We start from the raw sequence: 24701 nt of genomic DNA, 5'->3' as shown, positions 1-24701 counted from the left end.
AGAAAAAGGTTGATAATGAAGTTCTCGACCGATAGATATGTATTTTACGAGTTTGTTTATTTTTAACATTATAACATACGGCTTTGCTTTTGCAAAAATGTACCCTCGTTCCCAGTCAATTTCAGCGCCTGAATTCCATGTAGGGGATATTTGCTTGTTGGTCGTACTTTGAACCTGCATCTCATCACGAGCAGTTATGGCAGAAAATTTCGTTTGCCCACAGATGCTTTTATAAAAAGTTTTTGTTCAAAAGACAAAAACGTTTTCGAAATAAAGCAACAGCTGCTCTGTGTCTCTAGCATAGTGTGCAAAGGGAATGAACAGGGCAACTGCTATTTTGAAACCATTATGGTTTATTTCGGCACTAGCGCGCGCTCCTGTTTAAATGCAGTATACTGTATTATTTCGCATTTTTATCCTCTGCGTATGCGTATAGTCGTTATAAACGCAGCCACGAACCATAAGACAACATTCGGAAGAAGACCTGAAGAAGTATCGACGCAGAAAATCGAGCATTTTTCGAGGCAGTATTCTTTAAGAAATCTTTTTTAATTGATGCCTTCTGCTCAGTACAATATTGAATGGCCGTTACTTTTTTGCTGTACGCTATTTTTGCACCAGTGGCGAAAAACCGAGACGTAAGAGCAAAGAACACACCGACGTATACAGAATGCATGCACCGCACACCTCACTATGCCCTCGACGACGGAGCTCTCCACTGAAATTACACTCCTAAAGATTAGTGCGTTCAATGAATCCATTATTGACATGACCCGACGGTGGCTTGCTTGAGTCCCTTTCGCAGCTCGTTTCCTTGTCAGTCGTGCGCTTCTTTTCAATTACCCTTTCCCGCAAAAAGACCAGCTTTTCCAGACGACCAACTGGCGCCTCGCAAGCGATGAACAGGAAGAAGCTCAGAGTGTAGCACCACACCAGGGCTCCGCAGAACTGTGTTAGCTAGAGGAAAAGGAAGAAGAAATTTAGTGGAAACGATGAAACGACATTTATCATTGCACTGTATCATTATCGTTACCCTGTACGAGCTCTCACGACACCGAAATAAAGTGTTGTTGTCGTTGTTGTTGTTATTCTACTTTCGTTTCTCGTATTTGAACTTACCTAATCGCCCCGTCACACGTCAAGTTGAATGTCATTCCCAGCTAATGACATTCGCACTGAATGGCATTCGTTCCCTGTCGCACGGCGAAATGAATTGGCAACACACGCGAATGAAATTCGCCCAGCGAATAAGTTCAGGGAACTCATTCGCTTATCCCTCTCGCACCGACCGCGTACACTCGTCATGACAGAGGCAGCAAAAGCAACAACGATAAACCGCGAGGAGAAATTAAACACGAATGAAAAGCTGTACTCCACTATTTTATCACGAGTTCAATAACTTTTGGTATGAAGGGAGGCAGGCTTAACACTGTTCTTCAGAGACCTCGTTTCCAGTCGCCATGTTGCAAAGTGTGGTGCAGGTAGACTTCCTACTTGTCTTTGCTTGTGATATACATAGCCAACTGAGCGCCGTCAAAAACGCGACGTTACTTAAACAGGTACCTTAAACAGGTTGCTCCCGATTCAATATTGGTTTCAAGGTAAATTTAATTCATGATAAGAATTTTTTTTTTTTCACAGATACATTGGGAATGAAAGGGCAAGCCCGCAACACAGTCCCGCAAATAAACACACATATGAAAAAAAAATGAAAAGAATGTAATAACGTGTACACAATAAATCACTGAAATTTGTCCTGTTTGGCAACACCAATTACATAGCCTATGACCATTGTACATCAATGTAAACAAAGGTACTTTAAGCCTTATAAAGAGCCTTTAGATTATTATTGATTTTTATCAGATTTTTATCAAATTATTTAGATTAATAGAGAGATTATTATCAACGTAAGGAACCTTTTCCATTGTTAGAACATTAGCCAGTTTTGAATATAGGTTAACCCATGCGCTCTGGAGCGCTATGGAAACAAGATGTCTTTAGTCCGCATGCCCAGAACACGAACATTGTTTTGCGCAATGCCCAGCGACGATTCATTATTTCTCTGGGTCCCCAATGCGCTTATGCACCTAGTTATAAAGCTCCCTTTTGCAGAAACACCACGCTTGGGCATAAATTAGACTTTTACCGTCGCAACATGTGACGTATCGATGCACATAGAGTAACACGAACGAGTATAGTATCATTCTGGAGAAAAGCCCCCATTGAATATTCCAGAAATATGATATAGCGTGACCTTCAGCGGACACTGTATTCTGCTAACCAGACCCAATACATGTAAATAGCTGGTGCTCGATGCTTCGAACATTTTGTCTTCTGTTGTGGCATTAAAGACATCCTCGGTGCTGACTTTATGTTCTCTTTGTTTACCTGTGTTTTGAATATCATACTTACTACGGTAAAATCGGAGTAGAAAATCCTCTCCCTGGCAGTGAAATCTCTGACGAAATAGAAGGGTACTTGGATCAGGTAGACTCCGTAGCTCAGTCTACTGAGAGGAATAAATGCCTTCCAAGAAAGTAGGCTGCAGATGAAGCCTGGAATGACAATGAACATATTTCGCATTACATGTATGTGTGAGCGCTCTACTGGTAGGGACCTTGTCAGGCTGCTGACTTTCTCAGTTCTTTTTTCTTTTTCAGAGGGCACTGGGGTATGCTGCGAAAATAGTCATATCATATCATGCCTGTCGACATCAACATTTAACGTGTTGTTCAACCCGGTATCATGCGAAGGACAAGACATGCATTTTTTTCTTTTAAAATCAATCAATCAATCACAAGACATGCGGGAAGCGGATTTCACACTCGTTTTCGTCCTCCGAGAGGTGCGATCAAACGTACAAATGCAGGGGGTTTGCATCCCCAGAAATTCGCGTCAACAGTCAAAAAGCGTCCCTAACATAAAAAAAAAGAAAAAGAAAATGGCAGTGTGTGTACCAAAAAAGTGGCAGAAACGGCAGTGTACGTTTTCCCTCTCCCTCTCAAGAAATAACAATGCGGAGACGCCTCGGATTGGTCTCTGAGCGATCTCCCGCGACGATCGGACAAATCGCGTGCGTAGACCAATGGGAGCGCTGCCGGCCTTCTTGTAAGAGGGAGATGGACAGCGTAAATTGCTGTATCTTTCCCTCACAAACCACGAACGGCGCAACCAATGAATCTCGTTCCTTTTATGTTGGTATCAAGGTAACGCCACCTTCCATTCCGCAACGAGAAAGTTCTGTACTTTAGTGCCCCCTTTAACGTATTATTCGCTGTATAAACCATGAAACCCGCGAATAACGAGACATCGTCTTACGATATACTACGTACAACGATCGTTACGTTCTTTTACGTTTTGAACGATGTGTTGTCTACCGAAAGGGCTATCGATGACGACACTGACCGCGAAATTGACAAGAACATGATAACGCATCTGACGCAGGTTTCGTCATACGCGTTCACCTGCCGCTTTCTAGGTTTTGAAATGCGGCCTTCTCCGCGCAGTAGCTGACGCAGCAGGATGCTCTTGAGCGCGATGTTGTCAACCTTGTAAAAGACTAAATAGACGCATCGCCGGAGGACATCGCGTAGGTTTACCTAGGCCCGCGCTCTTGACATGACGATATTACTCTTATAACGATAAAATTTGGGATAACCGTCGATGTCCTCATACGTCATCACAGAACGCGAGTGGCCAGGGGAAACAAGCAACGAGATCAGCCCGTGCGCAGCATGGAGAACGGTGGGCGGTATAAAACAACATGTGACGCGACACAACCGGACCAGCTAGGCCGTGAACAGAGAAATGGGAAGTCATCCTTCTCCCTCAAATTCGTAACCAACACCAAACTCTTTCCCGATCCCACGTGAAGACGTGTCATATGGTTACCGCCGGCCGCGCGGAACCCCTGGGTTTCACGGAATCCCTGCGAAATCCTTGCGAAACCCTGCGTTATGTAACACACACTAATAGAGATGTTTAACGTACAAATAAACGAAGCCTTTAAGATTTAAATAAGATATGTCCTGATTGACAAAACGTAATATAAAACCCCTTCAAGTTCACGAAGTCGGTAGTCAAAATGGAGTTTAGACGATTTGGGGCATCAAATTTTATTCGCAAGTATAGGTGTACGAATATTAGAAATTTCGAATGCGAATGGAATATTTGCGGTACCGGATTCGTATTCCTATTCCGAAATTTGATATTCGCAGTTTTCGAATATTCGTAAAAGTTCGAATATTCAATTTTTTTCTGATATCATAGCTTACACAAAGCTGTTGCGCGCAATGAGCCGGAATTTGTACGTCGCGGCTACAGTGACAAACATGAATAGTATAGCCGCAGAGCGACGCGCGGAGCTTTCGGGGCATACGCTCACCTGCGAATGCGTCGCTGTATGTTTGGTAACCGAAACCGAAACTAGTACACAGATGTGTGCAGCCGCCCCAGCCAAACGCGAAACCGCGGTACGCTCGTCAGCACAGTCGCGGCTTTAGTGGATTGCCAACGAACTCTGAACGTTCGTGTGAGGCCTACAGTTCGGTGAAATTCCGGTTAAATGTTGAAATTTTGTTGGCGTTGAGCTGGAACCCTGCTGTTCATCGTGCCGGACTGTGCCAACACCACCTATATAGAGAAAGCCTGCTTATTCGTCGACGTAACGTAACAACTAAGAGACAGCCAATCAAGACCGTGTTTTCAACCGGGAGTAGCATATCACGAACGTGCTTTCCGTGGTCGTAGCCATGGAGACGAACCACCGTCGTCTGCGAGTAGTGATTACGTCCCCGCGTACTAAATGAGCGAACTTTAAAATAAAGCTCAAAATGGTCCCATATCTTTCTCAAGACTGATTTTCTGCAAAGCGTGTTGCACTTTTTGTCTACAGATTCGGGTCTATACAGGTTCCAAGTTACCTGCAATCATTTGCGAGTCCTTCAATTCGCAGAACGGCGAATCACTGTGGCAGACGAACTATGACTTCATATGTCCACGTAACGGAGGAGGGAGAGGAGGAAGAAGCAGGCCTTCTGTATCTAAGTGGCGTTGACTGTGCACAGCCAAAACCCGTGTGTCGAACGCGTTTTTTAGGTTCCGATTTGTGGTAGTCAGCAGTATAATAGAATCGTGGTACGGTATATGATGACGGCGATGATCGAGGTGCACGACGTGACGATATTTCGATGCAGTTTCTATGACTCCGGCGCTGTGCGGACGCAAGTTAAAATGGCCAACTTGGACGGCAATAACGCTGCAAAGTCATTTGAAGCTGCACTAACTAGTGTTAGAGATGATACGAAGGCGCATATGGCCTTAAGCCCGACCTGCGTGAAGCGATTTTGCTCGCCACTGCGACAAGGTTTTCGTGCGTGTGCGCAGATTTTCGTCGTGAAATGAAGGAAGCACGGAACGCGAACGTCGCGGAAGCAATGTCACGCGTAATAAGCAGAGCCATACTACAACGTCGAGGATCGCTGTTTTACTGAGCTACTTAATGAGATTGTTAAAACTATGCATTACCGTCAGGAACAATGGGCCTCACGCGTGACGTCACGTGCGAGAGCACAGTGAAATCGTGCGGTTTATGGCCTACATAACAAATGCGGAAGGCGTTGTCAGTACAAAGAGGCTCTTGCTACCTTCGTTTTCCTTATGAGATGTGCTCATCAGTAAACCATCCCACATGCTGAACATGTCATTGCCCTTTACTTTCATTCTGTCTGTTTAAACACCACTTAACAATTCCAGCACAGGTCTTCACTGCATAGGCAGTGAAGACTGTAAAAACAAATTACACTTTAAGAATCGTCCATAGAACGATTCTTAAAGTGTAATTTGTTTTTACAGTTTTCAGCTTGCTTCGTAAGAACAGCACATTTTTTCATGGTAAAAATAATTTGACTGTACATCTGCATACAGGTATGTATGCCTTATGCTAAGCTATATTAATAAATATTCCTTATTAGCACTTTTCAAGTGCGTGTCCTGGGGCATTTTTCGAAGGATCAGCAGAGCACAACTGCGACCATAGTTTTCGGGTTTTAATTGTTACCTTTAGAAGCCTTTAGCCTATGATATGATATTCGATATTCCACGCGATATTCGAAGGACAATTTCGCAGATATCCGTATTAGTTTCGTATTCGAAAAATTCAATATTCGCAGACCTTTATTGACAAACCTTCGTGTAGAAGTGTATAGGTGATACGAACCGGTCGTGAAAAAAAATTAGATTAAAAATTAGATTTAAAAAAATTAGTCCTACCAGTCCTAATTTCTTTTTGCTTACTAATTACTTAGATTTGAAGTTAGATTACACCAAAACGTGAAGACGACTGATTATTAATTACGTTAAATAGAACATCAACTACTTAACCGAATGTGATTCAACATGGTTTTCGAGGGGAGAGAATATACTTGTATCACTGCTATTTTGCATGCATTAAATGACATCCCATCATCACTATAGGGTATAACGTGACTTTACCTCAAATTATCATGTTGTTAGTATATAATGACACCGTAGATTGTGTTTACCTCCTCTTCCAGTGGCGCTTGCGATTGTCAACCAGGCGAGCCACGCCGACCAGAGCGCCCTCTGAGAGAAAGTAGCGCACAAAACAGCCCAGTGGGGTGGCTGATGGCCACGATTGAAGTCATACGTCATAAGGACAGCAGTGTTGGCAAAGATCGTGCCCAAGATCCAGAGGATTGCTTGCGACATCTAGAGGATGCGATACGTAATCAATAAAGTGCAGTCGAGAAGTGGGAAGGATGTTAGCTGTCCTTCAAATCGAAGTACTTATTGGTGGAGTTTCAGGTAACTTACTGCAGAGATCTTCGCACCTTTATACATGGACAGGAGTATGCTTGTGATGCAGCCGACGAAGAACGAGACAGCGTGAATCGGAGTCTGAATGTAGAGGTCGTTAAGGCTGTTTAAGAAGTTGCTGTAGGAAACAAGCGATACAAAAATAATTAGGATGTGGCCGCTCTTCGTGAAACATGTCCTTTTAGGACTTGAGAGCAACAATCACTATATACGGGTTCACTTACTTGAAAGTTTGGCTCTGTGGGATTGGAAAAGGCAGTAATTCAGTTCCGTAGACTTTGAATGTCGAATAAGTGCATGAGGCAGTGGACAAGATAGAAAACGTCCCAATAGCCAGCCAAGGCTGTCTATAGAGGGTGGAAGATTTTTTTTACATATTTACGAGCACGCAGATGTAAAATAACGGCTAAGAAGTCTGGTAGCACTTGCCTTCGAAAGAAAAGGAGGACAGTGACGGAGACAGCGAAAACTTGAAACGCCACTGAAAGGTACCACAAGTGTCCTAAGGGTTCCTAAACAGAAGAGTGGCGTAATAGTCACTTGCTTATCACAAACCTTCTTTTTTTCTTTTTTATTTACAAATAACGGTTTACAGATTGATGCTAGCTTTGTTCCCTTTAAAATAAATTCGCTCGTGTACGTCAATGACATTTTAATTTTCATTGCTCTGTGTAATGGACATTTCAACCCTAATTACGTACGGAAATACGCTTTTCATCTCCCGCCTTATACACTTATCCAGAATTTCATGAATCCGAATCCAATGAAGGTTCTGCAGATCCTTGAATCTTACTAGTCTCGAATCTTTCGAATCCTTCTTTAAAAGAAAAAGTTCTCAAGAGCCAGTGGTAAAAAACACTTCTACTGAAAAGTGTTTTCAAGCAGAATTTGATATATTTGTTTAATGAAAACAAGTTAAATAATACATCACTTTCAAGGAACCGGCCTCGGTGGCTCAGTCGGTAGCGTGTTCGCCTTCTGATCCCGAGATCGCGGGTTCGAACCCGGCCGAGGACGCCAGCAACTTGGTGGCAGGGTACAAGTTGCTTAGACACGCCGTCTTCCGCGAGGGACGTTAAATACGGGGTGCCGTGTAATGAGCTTTCATTGCACGTTAAAGAACCCTCAGGTGGGCAAAAGCAATCCACAGACCGACCGCTGTGGCGTCGCTCATGATCTCAGTTGTCTCGCGACGTAAACACCCAATTCTTCTCTTACTTTCAAGGAAAACGCACCCATATACTACTTCTTAAATGTAATTTATGTAACATGTTGTTCATCGACTACAGCCAAAAAGTATTTTTCTTGTAACATTTGTAGCGCTGGCGAGCCTGTTGATTCTGTGATGGCATGAAATTTATCACATGAGTTCCATAGTGCGAATGTGCTTAGTTTTTCTTTATGTTCATCTCTGTTATTTTTTTTACACTACTCCACGTTTGGCGCAGAAGGAACCGTGCTTTAGCCAAACCCAAGCTTTCGGCGGTTAGCTCAAATGAGTGACAGACACAGCGTGGCACCACATGTAGCTGCTGACACGGCGAACCCTAGGAAACTTCCGGTTGTGCCTGCTGCGTGACTTTTTTGTAAACAGTGAAAGGGCGACACGATTTCGCCGGTTAAGTCAAATGAGTGACTCGGCGTGGCACCACATGTAGCTGCTGACACGGCGAACCCTACAAAATTTTCGGTTGTTCCTGCTGTTTGTAACCATATCATCCATCATATCCATATATCATATCATATCCATCATCATCTCTCATCACGTACAAGTGGCACTGGGGCAGCGCCCAGCCTGTGGGCCGGCATCAGCCCCATCTCATCTTCGTGTGTGTGTGTGTGTGTGTGTGTGTGTGTGTGTGTGTGTGTGTAACCAGCGAAAGGTCAGTACATGGGACTGGCATCACAGGCTTGTCCTCGCAGTTGCTGTTTTACGCAGTTGTTATCTGACACGTTTGACGTTGGATGCTCATTGTATTAATTTAAGATTTTTGAATGGATTGGATATAATTTTTACGCCATAATCGTCGTGTCCAAAAATTATGCCCTCACTTTGTGCGCATCTGGGTTCCCAACTGAAATAGGGCAGCTCAATACGCAATGCATTCAATATTTTATCAGGTTCTGAGGCTCCGTGTTAGATGGTTTTAAAGGAGTACAGAGGGCCACCCCCCCAAAAAATCAGGATAAGATGTCTGACGAAAGGGTGTGTGTCATTTTACCGAATAGCGCGAAAGGCTTTGATGTGTGAAATTTGTTTCCCAGAAAAAAGCTCACATAAACATGGCTCCGCGTGTTCACCCACTTCGGGTATAACGAGGACGAGAAGGAGGTATAATGCCACGTCACCGATGACGTTACAGGAAGAACTGGTTCTGGTTCGCCGGTCAGTGGTGGTCACCGCCTTCTCCCTTTGCCAACGTAAACCAGTTTTGCAAGTTCTCCCGGAGAATTGGGGATAGAAGGTATAGAAGGAACGGCCGAATCGTGACCGAACCAATAGCAATGCTTTTCTAGAACCACGAACCACCGAATAGCAGACGACATTTCTCTGGACCAATTAGTGAGCGTGATCCTTGTAGCGTCAGCGCGAGGTCCCAGGCAGATCACAGGCCGATACTGCTCTCCGCCGCCATTGCGCACGGTCACTTTTTGCGGCGTACTTTAAATCCAATTTCTGCGATATTTATGACTCTGCGGTGTGAATTACTTCGCATGGTGCATCTTGCTGGCCTACTTAACAGTTTTATAGGAAGAAAACAGGGTGTTAAAAATGACTTCTGTGCTACTTTAATTGATATCAATGTTGAGAACTCAAAGAAGAACAAACGTCAAAAATGTACATGGAAAACAAAAGAAGAAGGAAATATTGAGTTTTTTTCTGCACTTACCACGTTGACGTCGTTCATGTTACGTATGTTCAACATAAGAGGCCACCAATTTTCTCGGATGTCCGTAAATATTCTTTCATAGAGTTCCTGAGCTCTTGGGCCCGAGATGACGAGCGGCAGAAGGTACAGGCACATTATCATGAATGATACGGGTGTTATTATTCTGGGAAGGCGGAAGAGCGAAGATCAGGGAGATAAAAAAGATATCAAAGTGAGATAAGTAGCTTTGAGGACACTGCTCTCACCTTATGTAAAATCTGCAAACGCTAGTAATCCACAAGAGCAGTCTGCTCCCGCCTCTGCCATGCTTTGCCATGTTGTATGTGAGAAGAAATCCGCTGAAAATATTTGAATGAAAGAATGACATAGCAATTAATTGTTTTTTTTTTCTTGCTCTCCTTTCCTGCTTTTTTTTATGTTTTGCTGTTTCTCGGTGACGTCAAAAGTCGGAGGCGTCCGGCGGTGTGGTATGTGAGAACGGGTTAGGGCTGTTTCATGGAAGTTGCAAACAATACGTCTACAAGTATCAGGGCGCCACACCAACGCCTCCCGAAAAACCCCGTTTTGTTGATGCGTCCCTGAATACATTGTTCTCTCGTGAATACATCATTATAAAGAAAAAAAAACTATTTTTTCGAAATTTTGCTGCGATTATTATTTTTCTTTCATTGTTTTCATGCGGCTTTTATAATAAAAGAAAGACGAACGTCACGTAACAACACATGAATGCAGAGTACCAGCCTCTCTGTATAGCTCTCTCTTTTTTTAATGTTTCAATCTCCCGGACCGTGTAACATACATGATATTGCTTCAATACTTTCATATCATTGTAAGAACTGTAAGATTTCGATTAACAACATTATCATCTGTACTATTAATAACCTTCTTTTTTTTAAAGAATTGCCTGTTCAGTGAAATTAATTGTGATAGATTTTGCCCCATCCCCGCAACCTTCCTTAAAAGATTCGCTCCCACACTAACAAGAACAAACACATGAAATGACGAAGTGAATGAAGATTGATTGACTGGTTTGTAAATTAAAAAAAAAAGTGGAGATGTTAGTCCCGAGTAACTTGGGGCTGGATGCTCAAGGACGCGTTATTCAGAAAAGAAGAAAGGGAAAGTACACAAATCTATACACTTTGAAACGGAACAGATGAAAACATCGCCACACAAATTAACACCAAAGGCAACAGTGCAGGAGAGTTCACGTGTGAAAATCTCAGCGCACAATGAATGACGATATTTGCCGCTTATAGAAACCTCTGCTGTAGGACCCAACTTACCCAAGGAACAGAAATGTATCGACGCTAAGGTAGGCGCCTGAGATCATGACGTAAGAGATTCGATCGCTGTACGCCAATACATTGGCAAGGCGGCCTGTGAATATAAGGGCACCACGATGAGTGTGACTGACACCGACCTACTCTCGGAACGAAAATACGTACCCGCTACGTTGGTGCCAGAAGAATAGGCGTGACCCAACACTATCCAAGCCATGCTTATGAACCGTATCCCGTGCAAGAAACGAAACGTATATGCGTCCGATTCTTTATCGGCTTGAGCAAGGAGCATCCTCGTGTTGGCTCTTACCGAAAACGCAGTCATGATCTTAGCTGGTGTACCTGAGTAGTAAAGGATATACGACATGCCTTAGGAGGATAGGTGGGACGCCTCTTTTTTTGGAAATTCGTTCAATAATAGTGGGTTTTAGTGGCATCGTTCGCTATCACCTTCTGCGCACTGCGCGGAGCTCTCTTTATGGTTTGCGCGTGCGCAAAGCCACCAACGCTACTCCTTACGTACGCAAAGGCAATAGCGTATACGATGTACTGAAACTTTCTGATATCACATCACGGTGGGCGTTACTCGCAGCCCATTACGTCGCACTTAATCATAAATTCATCATTGCGCATCAATATCATAACCTGTCATTGGACGACAACTTCAACGCTCATTATCGAATATCAACTTCAAAATCCCTCATTCGACTTCATGTCATAATCCATCATTGGACATCAACTCTAAAATTCATCATTCAGCACCGTGTGGCGGTGGTAGCGGTGGTCTTGAAACTTGCCGTTGTTGACCTCAATGCATATCGACTTCAACACCTCATCATATCACAGCCCATCACACAACATCACGTCATTCTCCATGATGCGACCATAAATAACGTCCATCCAAACCATCATAAGCCATCACTGCTCTGCTTAAAGAAGCACTGATATACCCACTATAAGTTTCTCGCTTTCCGTTATATTATGCGTTCTTTTATGAAACCAATCATGCTAGCTGAGCTGGGTCCTGCTGCGCCACATATTGGACCGATATTGACAATACTGGCCCAATATTGGACCAATATTGGCAATGCCGACCCAATATTGGACTAATATTGGCCAAGGTGTTGTGCTGCTTGGGTGGGTCCTGCTGCGCCACATATTGGACCGATATTGGCAGCTTGGGCAATATCCTTGACCAATGCTACGTCACGTAGAGATCGCCACGTCACTGCAGCGCCTTAAAGGCAAGCATAAAGCCGGCATCAGCCTGGCTGACATTTCTTGTTTTCTCTCTATTAAATATATATCCCCTCCCCCGCGCCGCTCGGCGGATGGTTGGTCTTTCAAGGGAGTTTTTCTTTTTCAATTGAATTGCATAATGCTAAAGGCATATTTTGCATGGTCGTTTCAGTTATGCGAGCTTTCGAACAATCATAAATGTCACTCCTTTAAACTTACGCCACAGTCATGTGTTCCAAAAAGAAGGAATGTAAGTATTGTTACCTCTATGTGCACCTTCGCCGTGCTTGCGAGTCAAGAGTAAGTCTATGACTGTGCTCATGAGAATCGTCAGGATCAAAACACCCAGGGCAGCTCTGAAATAATCGAAGGCAGTGCTCAACTAGCACAATGTGACCATAGATTATACTCAAACGCGTATTCTCAATACTGATACTAAACTACGTGTTTTATTAATCTTGTCAGCATCTGCTATACCGTCAGGCACTTGTTCGCAGATTCACTAGTACGTTTTATTATAACGTACGCCGTCGCTTTTACGTACACAGGGGATATCCTGGTGGTTCTGCACAATGCGCAAAGCTTTGCTTGTGTCTTGCGGATGGGTAACTTAGTCAATAATCCTGGTGGTTACCGTGGTACAGGTAGCATTCCAATGAAGACTACTGAGGGATGTTCGCATGTTTTCTGTCCTGGGTAGTTCCTCTTGGACTACCCAAATCCCAGAGCAAGAGGGTTAGCACTCCCCTCCCTCCCCTGTGCCACCATCATCTCTCCCCTCCCTCTTTCACCCTCCCTCTTCTCCCTCCCCATGGTGCAGGAGCCGCCACTACAGAGCAGGCTGACCGCACCTTCCTCCTACATTCACCCCCCCCCCCCCTGCTTGTGTCTTGCGCGTGCGCGGAACCACCACCGCTATCCCTTACGTACGCATAGGTGATAGCGTACATAACAGATAGCGTTGGTGCTTCTGCGCACTGCGCGAAGCTCCCTTTCTGTTATGGGCATGCGCAGAATCATCAACGCTATCCCTTACGTACGCAAAGGCGATAGCGTACGATGTACTAAAACTCTCTATTACTGTCTCGGAGAACAAGGAGCAGTCAAAAACAGGGACAACGACACAAGAAGACACACAAACAGAGGCTCGACACTGTCTTCTTGTGTCGTTGTCCCTGTTTTTGACTGCTCCTTGTTCTCCGAGTCATGTACCAACAAGCCCATCAAGCTACTCTAGTCTCTATTAGTGAGCTTTAATACATCATACGCTAACGCCTTTGCGTACGTAACAGATATCGTTGATGGCTCTGCGCACGCGCAAGACATAAAGAGAGCTTCGCGCATTGCGTAGAACCAGGACCCTATCCCTTACGTACGCAAAGGCGGCAACGTACGATGCTCTAAAACTCTCTATTATCTTTCTTCCCTTCGTTTCCCGCTATCAAGTCTGTCTCAGCGTGTAAGTGTTCTTTCACACGTCCGTTTGTGTCGTCCGTTTGTTTCAAAAATAGAATCTAAGGGCAATGGAGCACTGTAGGTTCCATTGGGTCCGCGCTTTGCCTCCGTTAAAAACACAGACGAGAAAGCGGAGTCCGGGAGAGCCCTATAAGGCGAAGGAAACTCTCGGAAGCAGCACCTGTATTTTTGCATACTCTTAGAAACACGGCGCATTAGAAACATGTTTGCTTACATTATTCCGATTTGCCTGGTATCTGGTGGAGGATACTGATTTGTCACACAGTTCCTTGCGTCCGCGTTGATTCCTCCGCCGGAAACTTGAAAGACAAGTTAAGACGACATTATAATTTGTTCATGCATGCATATGCATAATCATGTCCCGGATATAGTATGTATAATTCCAATCACACATCGTGACCGCAGGAGCGCCAAGGAATGAACACGAACAGACAGACGAAATAACGGACGTGCGCCCAGTCTCTCTGGAACAGAATAGAAGAGAAGTAGGAAAAAAAAAAAAGGAAATGTAGGTAGCACTGCTGCGACCAGCTGTTCCTTGACGCTTGACGTGTGAAAGAACTGAATGATTTAAAAGTTATTTCAGCACCTTGAGGTAGTCCGAGGGCACACAGCGCAGGTTGTTGGTGCTGCTGTGGCCAGCTCCCCAGTACCATCTCAACGCCAAAAGGTCGGTCGTCAGGTTTAGTAAGGGCGTTCTTCAGCGTTCGCCGACTAGAGTCGAAGCGTCGGCAGGTGACCAGCACGTGCTCCGTGTTCTCCACAGTTCCGCAAGTTGAACAGTTCGGCGATCCAACGACACCTATCTTATGAAGGAACGCGGCTGCGAACGGGACGTTGAGTCGCAGGCGATGGATGACGGACTCTAACGGTTCGATGGGAGGCAGTAGGTGGAGTAGGTCCCGTCTGTCTGTCCGTGGTCCCTCCTTAGCGCTTCTGTGTCACGGTAGAATATCAACAAAACTTTGCTCTAACCATACATGATTGCGATCATATCACATAATAATCTCCAAGTGTGTAAAGACAACGGGAGGGCTTATGATTGGAGCACAGCGAAATTAGGGAGGGCCTAGTCCTTTTGAAGTTCATTGCCATAAACATTATTCCCTTTTGGAGACTAGATGCAGAGAAGTTCCTGCGAAGCTTGGGGACTATTTGCAGTGAAGAGGATGAAATTTAAGGTTCAGGGGACTAAGACGAAGAGTAATCGTAATTTTCGGAACTAGAAGCTGTAATTGCTCCCCAGTTTGCTCTTTGCTCACAACATAACACGCTCAAGGTCACTACAGAGAGTGATACCGTTATCACTTCTGAACTATGGAGAGCGGGGGCAGTCTTATCTATCACCACTCACATAAGTGTAGAGTTTCGAAAATGGCGCACTGAATTCTGAATTATGGTTGGCTGAAAGGGTGAAAAGGTCTATTTTATCGCTCCGCTAAAGCATGAAACCTTGTTCTCTTCCTGCAGGGGGCCCTTTGCACTCCCCGACGGACTCACACACCCTCTACGCATCTCCAGGCTCATCCTCCATCCGTTATTTTCCTTTTTCTTTTCTTTATTTGACGATGTCTACCTCTATATGGCCAACAGCGTCGAGCCGATTAAAACTTTACTCCTCTTCATTTTATCTAAGCGTAAAAGACAGTTTATCCTTCCCACTCCCGGCATTAGGTTTCCTTCCTTTAGAGCGCGATGCTCTATTATGACATCAGTGCTGATAACATCTCCCATCACAACTGTAATGTGTTAAATAATAATACATACACGTCGTGATTAACTTTTCGATGTCGTCTTCCTTACACTCGGTGGGCACACAAATTCCCAGCAACATACCGGGAGCTCGTTCATCAGCTTGGTTTGCAGCAACAGAAATGGTCTGAAAACATAAAAATAAAAGTCAAAATAACAGTTGATATAGCTCAGAAGTTACTGAAAGAGCTATTACATTACAACGTTTGCATTTTTCCTCGTCCCAGCGCAACTTAGTGCGCTGGGGACCTCAACAGTCAATAGACCTCTCCCTGTTTGCAAACAAAGACGTCATAGTGTTCCACAGCGCCACCAATTTGGTAGAGTTGAACTACGCTCAAAGCTATTGGCGAATAAGGTCGCGCCCGAAAGTCAGTGTCTTGAGGGGATCACGATGGTCTCCAAAAGGGACGCGACCTTCGGTCCTATTTTTCTTTCAATAGGAGGCAGCGAACAAGTGCCCCTTCGTGGAACTCAGCCCTCCCCTTCCGATATGTTTCGATTTTAGTCTGCCTATCAACGTCATGATGATGTTTCTCGGGTAGAGATCTATTAAACGCAGTCCTGAAAAGGAGTTTAAGACATTAGGCACTTTTAGTAGACAGTTGGTAACGTCAGCGTGAAGGTATCGTACCTACTGGAGCCATGCGCAGCATGTCGTCATCGGTTTATTAGCTATACAACCTACATAGGATACTTGGAGACCACATCAACAACGGTTTACTCTATATAGTTTTCTGGGTATATATAGTTCCGAAAATAGACCAAAAGCCAGGGGTCATGGTGTTTATTACTGCGTAACACTGGCTTGCACAACAAATATTTATTTGTTGTGCAAGCCAGTGTTACGCAGTAATAAACATATAGTTCCATTCATAATTGATCAATGGCCCACCAGCTATATATATTTTTTTCTGTATTTTCACACAACAAAATATGTACTACTTTGAGCATAAAGACAAGCAAAACTAGCCCGACCAAAGGACCAAGGTTCGATTCCTGGCATCAGCATCTCTTTTCCCTGGGTTGTTTGAAGTTGTGTGAAGACAATGGGGGTTTCCGTGCGGCCTTTTCTTTGTCTAGGTGGCTTCAAGCAAACGGATGCTATATCACTGGCTCAATTATTTATCTCTCTTATACACACACACACACATTTTCTTTTTTTCAAGTTTGTGACTCTTTTTCATGAGACGGTCTTTTCTCTCCTGACAGAAAGTACTGTATTCTTCGGTTCTGATCGATTACATATTTCGCCTTTACGGGTGTCTGAGAACATGGCCCATGAGAACACCTGGTCCCTTCGGTCACCTGATACCGTAGCCGTTTTCAGAACAAAAATCCGTTCAATAGTGTTACGTATAGGGAGATACGATATGTGATATGTCGCGAGCGTTGATTCGCCGCTGTCACGCGCTTTATCTTATCGGCTGACCTCCCTTTCCTTGCCTGTAAAAAGAGGGAACGCTTTTTGTGAGCGGCCCAGTTGCTGCACAGTTGATGTTCGATGCAGTTGCACGAATAAAGCAGTTCGTGCGCAGTACTCGTCGTTCCTGACTTTTGTCGCGAACGTAACAAATAGATCGTCCGCAAAAAATTCGTGAAGGAACACCATTTTTTCTTTATTTTCTTCATTGCGGATCTCCAGAGACGCGTCTTCCCTTCACTCCCAATGCGAGAGGGTGAAGGAGCACAGTGCCGCCTCATGCGTCGACGATGAGCTTTAACTTGCTGAACACAAATTTATCGGGTGACGCTATCGGAACTGCCCTTATCTTGGGTTGCATTTTCCGTTTCCTTTTAATCTTTTTCCAGGACGCAAGAGGCGATAGTGTGCACTTTCACCCTCTCACATTGGGGGTGAAGGAAAGACGCGTCTCCGAAGATGCGCAATGAACAAAATAAAGAAAAAAATGGCGTTCCTTCACGAATTTCTTGCGGACGATCTATCGAACGGATTTTTGTCCTAAAAACGGCTACGGTATCAGGTGACCGAAGGGGAAAGATGTTCTCATTGGGACAACTTAGTAGCTTTTATAATTAAAAAGTTAATTAACGATCATGAAAGGCTAACCTTTTCAGTGACTTTCATCTCTCATCGTTAATTAACGATATTTAGGTAATTAATCGTTCGACGGTTGAGCAACAGATGGCCAAGAACGTCCGCCGGCCCAGAGATGACTGAAGTGAGAACAGGATGTCTATAGCCCTTATAGTTTTCTTGACGAAAAATCTGTATCGAAAAAAAAAAAAAAGACACCCTGTATATACATTGTTTCTCTTGACCCGTGCTAGTTAGAAAACCTTGCGTGGCAGAATCTGGGTGAGATTCGCATCACTTTCCCTGCGGACTTCGAACTTCCAACTTCGAATCCACATGATTGTGAACCGAGCCCTGAACAGAGGACCGTTGGGGAAAATTCTATGACGATGACGTTGGTGGCTTTTGTGACGCACCGAGAAGAGAATTTTTCCGTTTGCTTTCGTTCTCATCCGACATCAGGCCTGGTTACATGAGGAGGAAGAGCAGTTTTCCTTCCCGTGAAAGTTTATCGGCAGGGTAGTGCAAAGACAAGGAAATGGCCTCGGCTTAGCAGCAATAACCCCAGGGAGCACGCGACATATCGTCAATGCTCGCGTGAGGTAGGTATAGTACCACTGCGTTAATAGACTCCGAGCAGTTTTGATCGAGGTAAGACAATAAGACAATTCAACTGAAGACAATGCAGTGGCACTGTTGCTGATCGTCTGGCTCCTCTACAGGTGTTCAAAACAACAGAGAATGCATTGCCTTGGAGAGCCACTGATATGCAGGTGGCATTCAGTTTTTCTCTTCCTGTGGTTGCTAACTGAACACTCTCTCCACGTTCAGGGCCGTTCCGAGAGGGGCAGTCGGCCCCCGGGCGAGGAATTGAGAGAGTGAGGAATAGACCTCTCCCTGTTTGTAAACACATGACGTCATAGTGTTCGACAGCGCCACCAGTTTGGTAGAGTAGAACTAAACTCGAAGCTAGGGGCCAACGAGGTCGCGCCCGAAAGCTACGGTCTTGAGGGGATTACGATGGTCCCTGAAAGGGACGCGACCTTCGGTCCTACTTTTCTTTCAATGGGAGGCAGCGAACAAGTGGCCATTCATGGAACCCAGCTCTCCCTTTCCGATCTGTTTCGGTTTCAGTCTGTCTACCAACGCCATGATGACGTTTCTCGGGTAGAGGTAGAGAGAAAGAGCCGCGAGAATTTTCAGAGCAGGATTTTCACTTTATACAGTCAAACTCCTTTACAACGAAACTCAGGGGGCAGCAAAAAAAAAATCGCAGTAAAGGTATTTTCGCTAAAAAGGATGTCCATTATTGGACCTATAGGGCTCCAGCGGGACCGCAAAAAAATTTGCTGTAGTGGTTTTTTCGTTAAAAAGGTGTTCGCTATAAAGGAGTTTGACTGTAGTATAATCAGATTGTCCTGTTTCACTTTTCACAGCACTATACATTTTCCTGCAGCGCCGAACATTAAAAAGCGTTAAAAATTGGACTGGTTGGAGATCCAATAGGGTGTTTTCACATGACGTCAAACGAGCAGGTTTGGCCGCCAGGGTGGTGGTCAATTTTTTCGGCGCAGCTGCCGAGATTATCTAACATTTACTCGAAAACGAAGCCTTGAATTGTGTTTTGAAATCTGGTCGCGTTTGTACTCTTCTTTTATCCCGAAGACACTTCGTCATTGTCGTTCTCACATTTTCTTTTATGAAAACTATGGTTGTCGCATTGAAAAATAGCGCAGTTTGTCATCTTTCAATGCCGCAAGCAAGAAAAGTGACCGTCGGTGGGAGGAGCTTACGAGAATGGCACGTCACTGCCACGTCACAATGTGACGTAGGTGAAAACTCCCTATTAGATAAAACCGCTGCACCCCTATAGGGGTGTGCTACCCTTGCACTATAGTGCAAGGGTAGCACAGTAAAAGTAAAGGACGGATGATACAGCACTATAGCGCTGCGTCGCCCGCAGTAACGCCGCCAGGATTTTTTCCCGGGAGTGGGGGGCAGAACGTTTAGGGTAAAAAGGAATCATAATTTGTGATCTTGTTGCAACGGCGCTGTTTACTTGCCAATTTTGTCAGGCCAAGCAAGGGGAAGGCAACGCCCCCCTTGCCTCCCTCCACGGTGTCCCTGGTCGTCCGTCCCTTTTTTCTTTTTTACTGTGTTCCCCTGTCACTAGGATTTTAGTAGCTTTATCTAGGTGCCAAGCATTCATGTAACAAAATAGGTTGCTTGTAATGTGTGATTATAGCTAAATACAGGGAACACTTATGTAACTTTTGCCGATTTCATTCCTTTCTTTTTTTTTTTTTTATGTTTATCTTGCCACAGGCGGAAGCGGTCTTCGGGATGGTTCCGTCCACATCGATCATCGAACCGAACAGTCAACGTCGACTGCCTGCAGCAAGAGTTACGTCTAATGGGATCTATTCTACGAAACGCTAGCCATCATAAGGAGGCATGTGGCAACGTTTGTTTTCTTAGCTTCGGTCAACGTCCGGGACTATCTCTTTAAGTACTTGCCTTGTTTCCAGGTATGAACCTGAGGTAATCGCTTTCTTCTGGTCGTGCGTAAGCGTAAAAGGGAAAGATAATTATATTTCTATTCGGTATCATTTTACAACGGGTAGTTAAATGATTATGCAGAACTTTGAGTTGTGTTGCTGCTAACAGTGCACAGTGCTATACACTCAGTTATAGTAGTATAAGGCGTTCAGATATTTGTGGCAACTTTCCTATACCAAGCACATTGGAATTGTTCCTCAAGATACAACATTCTACACTAACAATATTGCATCTTCGTGGGCGACAGTATGATGCCTTATGCTATAGTTGTGTTCTCTGTTTCAAGCCTAAGTGGAAATCGAAACCAAGCGCGTCCGATCAGGCATGTAAAACTTTCTAATTATAAATACATACACCTGAGTTTTCGGTTTTTATGTTGTATTTGCTGATGTAAAAGCAGATTCCTGGGTAGAAAATAAAAAAGCGCAAAATAAAAAGGCATTTCGGATGATCATGAGATTCAGCTGTGCTTTTCTTTCTTTTTTTCTTAATAAAGGTATCCCCCATCCCACCCCACCCGCTGTGCTCTGCGTTCACGGGTGCCTGTATCGACGGCTAAATTTGCATTTTTGACAAGTTTCTTTTTTCAAGCTTTCTTGGGTTGTACCCTGGGTGACAACTATACAAATACTCTAAACGTGCACCAGCGGGTTGGCTCGGTTTGGTGTACGGAAAGTGAAAACTTCCTACTTCGTAAGACGAACGCCCGTGTTTTAATTCTTCGTTAACGTTCCTTCCTTCCTCTCTCTCTCTCTCTCTCTCTCTCTCATTTTTTCCTGGATGCGTTCGTGCAGGATAGAGCCTGCAGTCTGGGATTATGCTGAATATCATGAAGGTTAGTGCAATGATCGTACCATTGCTACAATTAACCCTGCGTCCCTCGTATACAAGGAAATTACGCTGCCACTTCTAGAAGGTTACTCACTGGTCTACGAAAGGTAGTTGCGCAAGAGGATAATGCAACGTGTACCAGGAAAGATGAAGGCTACAGTTGAAGGTTCGACCTACCTTCACATGCATATAACGAACGCAAAATACGAAATACATATGACAGCACACTCTAACCTATTACCAGGCATGATACCGATATATCTGGTGGTAATATATTCGTGTGAACATGTATTATATCAAACCAACCTTCCGTAGTCTAGTCTAGACGTCTAGAAGCTATAGTGCGGACGGCATAGACAATAGTGAGTTTTAGTATATCGTATGTTATCGCCTCTGCGTACGTAAGTGATAGCGTTGGTGGCTGTACGCACGCGCAAAACATAAAGAGAGCTTCGCGCATTGCGCAGAACCATATCACGCAACTCCTTACGTGCGCAAAGGTGATAGCGTACGATGCTCTAAAGCTCACTAATAGTCACATTCGCGTGTTACAGGCTCATTGTGTAAGGCCCACATCCGCTGCCACATTAGATGAGGTCGACGTATCCGCACGGATATTGAATATATCAGCCCATCCGCGTTCATTGCATTTGTAGGAGAAAAATCTACATAAACGAAAATATTACGTGAAAGACGCTTTTGTTTCTGATCATACAATCCGTTTAGGAACATTGAGTGCGGAGCAACAATTGGAGCTCCAACAAAGAGACGTCAGCAGAGGCAATAATGCTTACTATTTGCAGATAAAATAGGTCATGCGGATTATCAGAATGTCCCCATTTTCCACCCGCAAACCACGATGCCGCGCAGATAACCGCGCGGATCCGCGAACATAATCGCACCCGCGCGCGCCGCTATATATATACTTGTGTCGACTGCAGACTTCTACGCAACTCGTTACAAGTAATTAACGTAATCATTTACTTTTTGAGTGATTTTTCGAGTAACCAATTACATTTTTGAACCAGTAATTTTTCGCGTAATTCGATTACAATTTTGAGTAATCAATTACTTTTGAAGTAGAGTCTGACTCAAAATAACAATGCTCTGTGAGAAATTTCCTGTGTCTTTGTTGGGCTGTTCTATTGTAGTAAGCGGAAAAAAATATTATTGCTACTTCTAGCGCGCGGGTCTTTCGCGCTATTTCAGTTGTCCCAATCACTTGGGAGTTTGGGTTTTTCATTTTTTTCGAAACATACAGGGGCGGAAATTGTTGCATGAATTGAAACTAACGGCTCGAGTAACGCGTTACTCTTATACTCGTCACTCAGTCGTCACTCAGTTACATTTTGAGTCAAGTAATTTGAAACCGTAATCAACTACTTTTGCTAGAACAGTAACGGTAACGATAATCAATTACATTTTTTGAGTAACGGGCACAAGTCTGGTCGACTGTGCTGTAGAGACCTCGCGGAACTCGGACACAGCGCGACATACAGAATAGAAATAAAGTGGTTTCTTACTCTTCGATGAGTCATGAGGAGCGCCTCTTGGGCAAAGTCTGGAATATCTGAGGCATTACCGGGCTTTAGGAACAAGTTGCAGTAGTGAGCACGGACTTGCTCCCGCCCCCGAGAATCTACGACCACAGTTTCGATGCATTCGTCGAAAGCGCCCAGATCGGCGAGCGACCCCTGGAACAAGCCCGTCGGGTACTTGCCCGTTGCGTCGATCACTACGCAGATGACATGCGAGAAAAGAAAAATCATACAATTGGTGGACATATAAACTGAAAACCGAAATCTTCTCTATTTCGCTAATCCCTACTAGCCTTAGCATTTTAGGAAAAGACGTTTAGTTGATAACGTTCGTACTTGGATGTTGGAAATTTGTTCTGTCGAGCAGGCGAACATACTGTTACCGTTGATGGACATGTGATTTGGAAGGCTGCAGCTATCCTCGTTCTAGCCTATTCATGTTTCGATCTCGAGCACCATATCGTTAGCTAAACAGCCCTTATCTGAATTCGACATCACCGCGTCTATACACTATCCCACCATCTCAGTATAATAATCACGTCGTTATGAAAATTAATCACACAAACAACATCCTGCGAACAAGAGCAACAAACACACGAGATGACGTATACACGAAGTAAAGAAAATGATGAAATTGGCGACTTCATTTATGCGGACTGCCCCGGCTCACACTGGTCAGCACGCTGGGGTATCAAATGGTGAAGTGACCGGTAAATAAATGTTCCAAGTCATAGGTACGACAGCAAGTTACGTATGCCACGTGCCACGTCTACTGACAACATGGCTTGTGTTCACCTAAGGCATGTAAAGGAGGCGGGCTGTGAAATTAAAAATGTGACATCTTAAATTCAGCATTATTGCGAAAAGGACCGCTACGAGGAATATTAATAGATTAATTGATTTAGCGATACAAAAATATCCAACTTACTTCTGGCTACCCAGGGCTCGAGGTTGCGTAGTGCGTTCACAAACTTCAAAATTCGTAATCCGCATGACGCTGAGATCCCGCTGTCGAAGATCTTCTCAGAAGCCCCTTCCGAGTTACTGTCTAGTATCTTGTTTACGATTTCCTGAACAAATTCCCTGGTATTCTGAGGACCTGTCGCCGCTCCAACCTCTTCTGGTTCGGCATCGTCACTTTCTTGGGCTGTACACACGTCGCTACGCGACAAGTAAACCGCAAGAGCGAATGCGAGAACAAGTCTGCGATTGAATGCCATTTTTCGAACTACGCTTATTGGGTTCGATCACTCAGTCAGCATCGTTCAGCCGGCGTAGGAGACCCTTATTAGTCTGACGACAGTTACAACACCCCGTATATGCATTACAGGAAAGCGGGTATCGTCGAACTTTAAAGGAAAAATTATATCAATATATCTTTTATCCTGAAATTAGAAATCAGCAAGTGTCCACTTGAGTGGAAAGTGAACGAACGCATTATACGAAACAGATCACCCTTTTCCCCGTTTTCAAAAGGAAAAGGCGATGGATGCGTGGGTGCAGTGGACTGCTGTATACGGCGCCCATCGGCTGTCGACTTGCGAAGAACATGGTCATTGTAGGAACTACGGCACGGATATGATAAATGTTACAGCACTACAAAGAGGTACACATCATTTTACACTACATTATTTTTTAGTCTCGCGATTTAAAAAACTGAAATAAATGAAGAAGAACGAAGCAACATGAAAACACTTCGTCAGGATACGCCTCTGCACGAAAACTCAGGCTTATGGTACATGGTATATTACCAGCGCCCGTGGCCATAGTGGTTAGGATGATCGCTTTCCACGCCGAGACTGGGAGATGACACGGGTCCGAATCCTGTCACCGGCTGTGCTGTCTGAGGTTTTCTCTCGGTTTTCCGAAGACTTTCCAGACGAATGTCGGCACAGTTCTCCCTGAAGTTGGCCCAGGACGCATACTAACCCCTGACCCCCACTCCTGTCTGTCCACATCTGTACGCAGCTCATAGCCACAGTTGCTTCGCGGAGCTAACATGGAGTAACAAAAAACACGTGACGTCACATTTGAAGAAGGGCGGTCTGTCTGAGAGAAAGGGCCGCGAGGTGTGCTGAAAGAAGAAGAAGAACGAACGGCAAAGAAATGAGTAGGAGACGAAAACATACACACACAATACACTGCCCTGCTTCCTTTCACGAATGCAATAAATCAATGTAATATTTGAATGCCTTGTACAGAAACTTACACGTGCCATTCTAGAAACTTCAAACGTGCATGGGCGTTGACACACATA

General features: G+C 44.4%; 1 protein-coding gene across 1 annotated transcript; it reads right to left on the bottom strand.

The window, feature by feature from the left end:
- Positions 1-479: 479 nt before the first annotated feature.
- On the bottom strand, positions 480-24695 carry LOC135369424 (nose resistant to fluoxetine protein 6-like). The gene is made up of 14 exons (XM_064603015.1): positions 22430-24695; positions 15494-15605; positions 13941-14025; positions 12515-12606; positions 11177-11353; positions 11015-11108; positions 9974-10066; positions 9729-9891; positions 7267-7349; positions 7062-7184; positions 6835-6955; positions 6543-6729; positions 2413-2555; positions 480-957 (listed from the first exon to the last, which is right to left on the bottom strand). Exons 1-14 carry the CDS (start codon positions 22688-22690, stop codon positions 733-735), a joined length of 1959 nt encoding a protein of 652 aa, XP_064459085.1. The 5' UTR covers positions 22691-24695; the 3' UTR covers positions 480-732.
- Between the last annotated feature and the right edge of the window lie 6 nt (positions 24696-24701).

The sequence above is a fragment of the Ornithodoros turicata genome, chromosome 9 (assembly GCF_037126465.1).
Source record: "Ornithodoros turicata isolate Travis chromosome 9, ASM3712646v1, whole genome shotgun sequence".
Taxonomy (NCBI): Eukaryota; Metazoa; Arthropoda; class Arachnida; order Ixodida; family Argasidae; genus Ornithodoros; species Ornithodoros turicata.
The sequence above is the reverse complement of the archived record's forward strand: the minus strand, read 5'-3'. Positions and strand labels throughout refer to the sequence as shown.

Coding starts and splice junctions, on each gene's coding strand:
- LOC135369424 (XM_064603015.1), bottom strand. CDS start 22,690: ATGTCCACCAATTGTATGATTTTTCTTTTCTCGCATGTCATCTGCGTA. Junction 14,026..15,493: donor CGAAAAGTTAATCACGACGT/GTATGTATTATT, acceptor TTGTCTTTCAAG/TTTCCGGCGGAGGAATCAAC. Junction 6,730..6,834: donor AAGGTGCGAAGATCTCTGCA/GTAAGTTACCTG, acceptor CGCATCCTCTAG/ATGTCGCAAGCAATCCTCTG.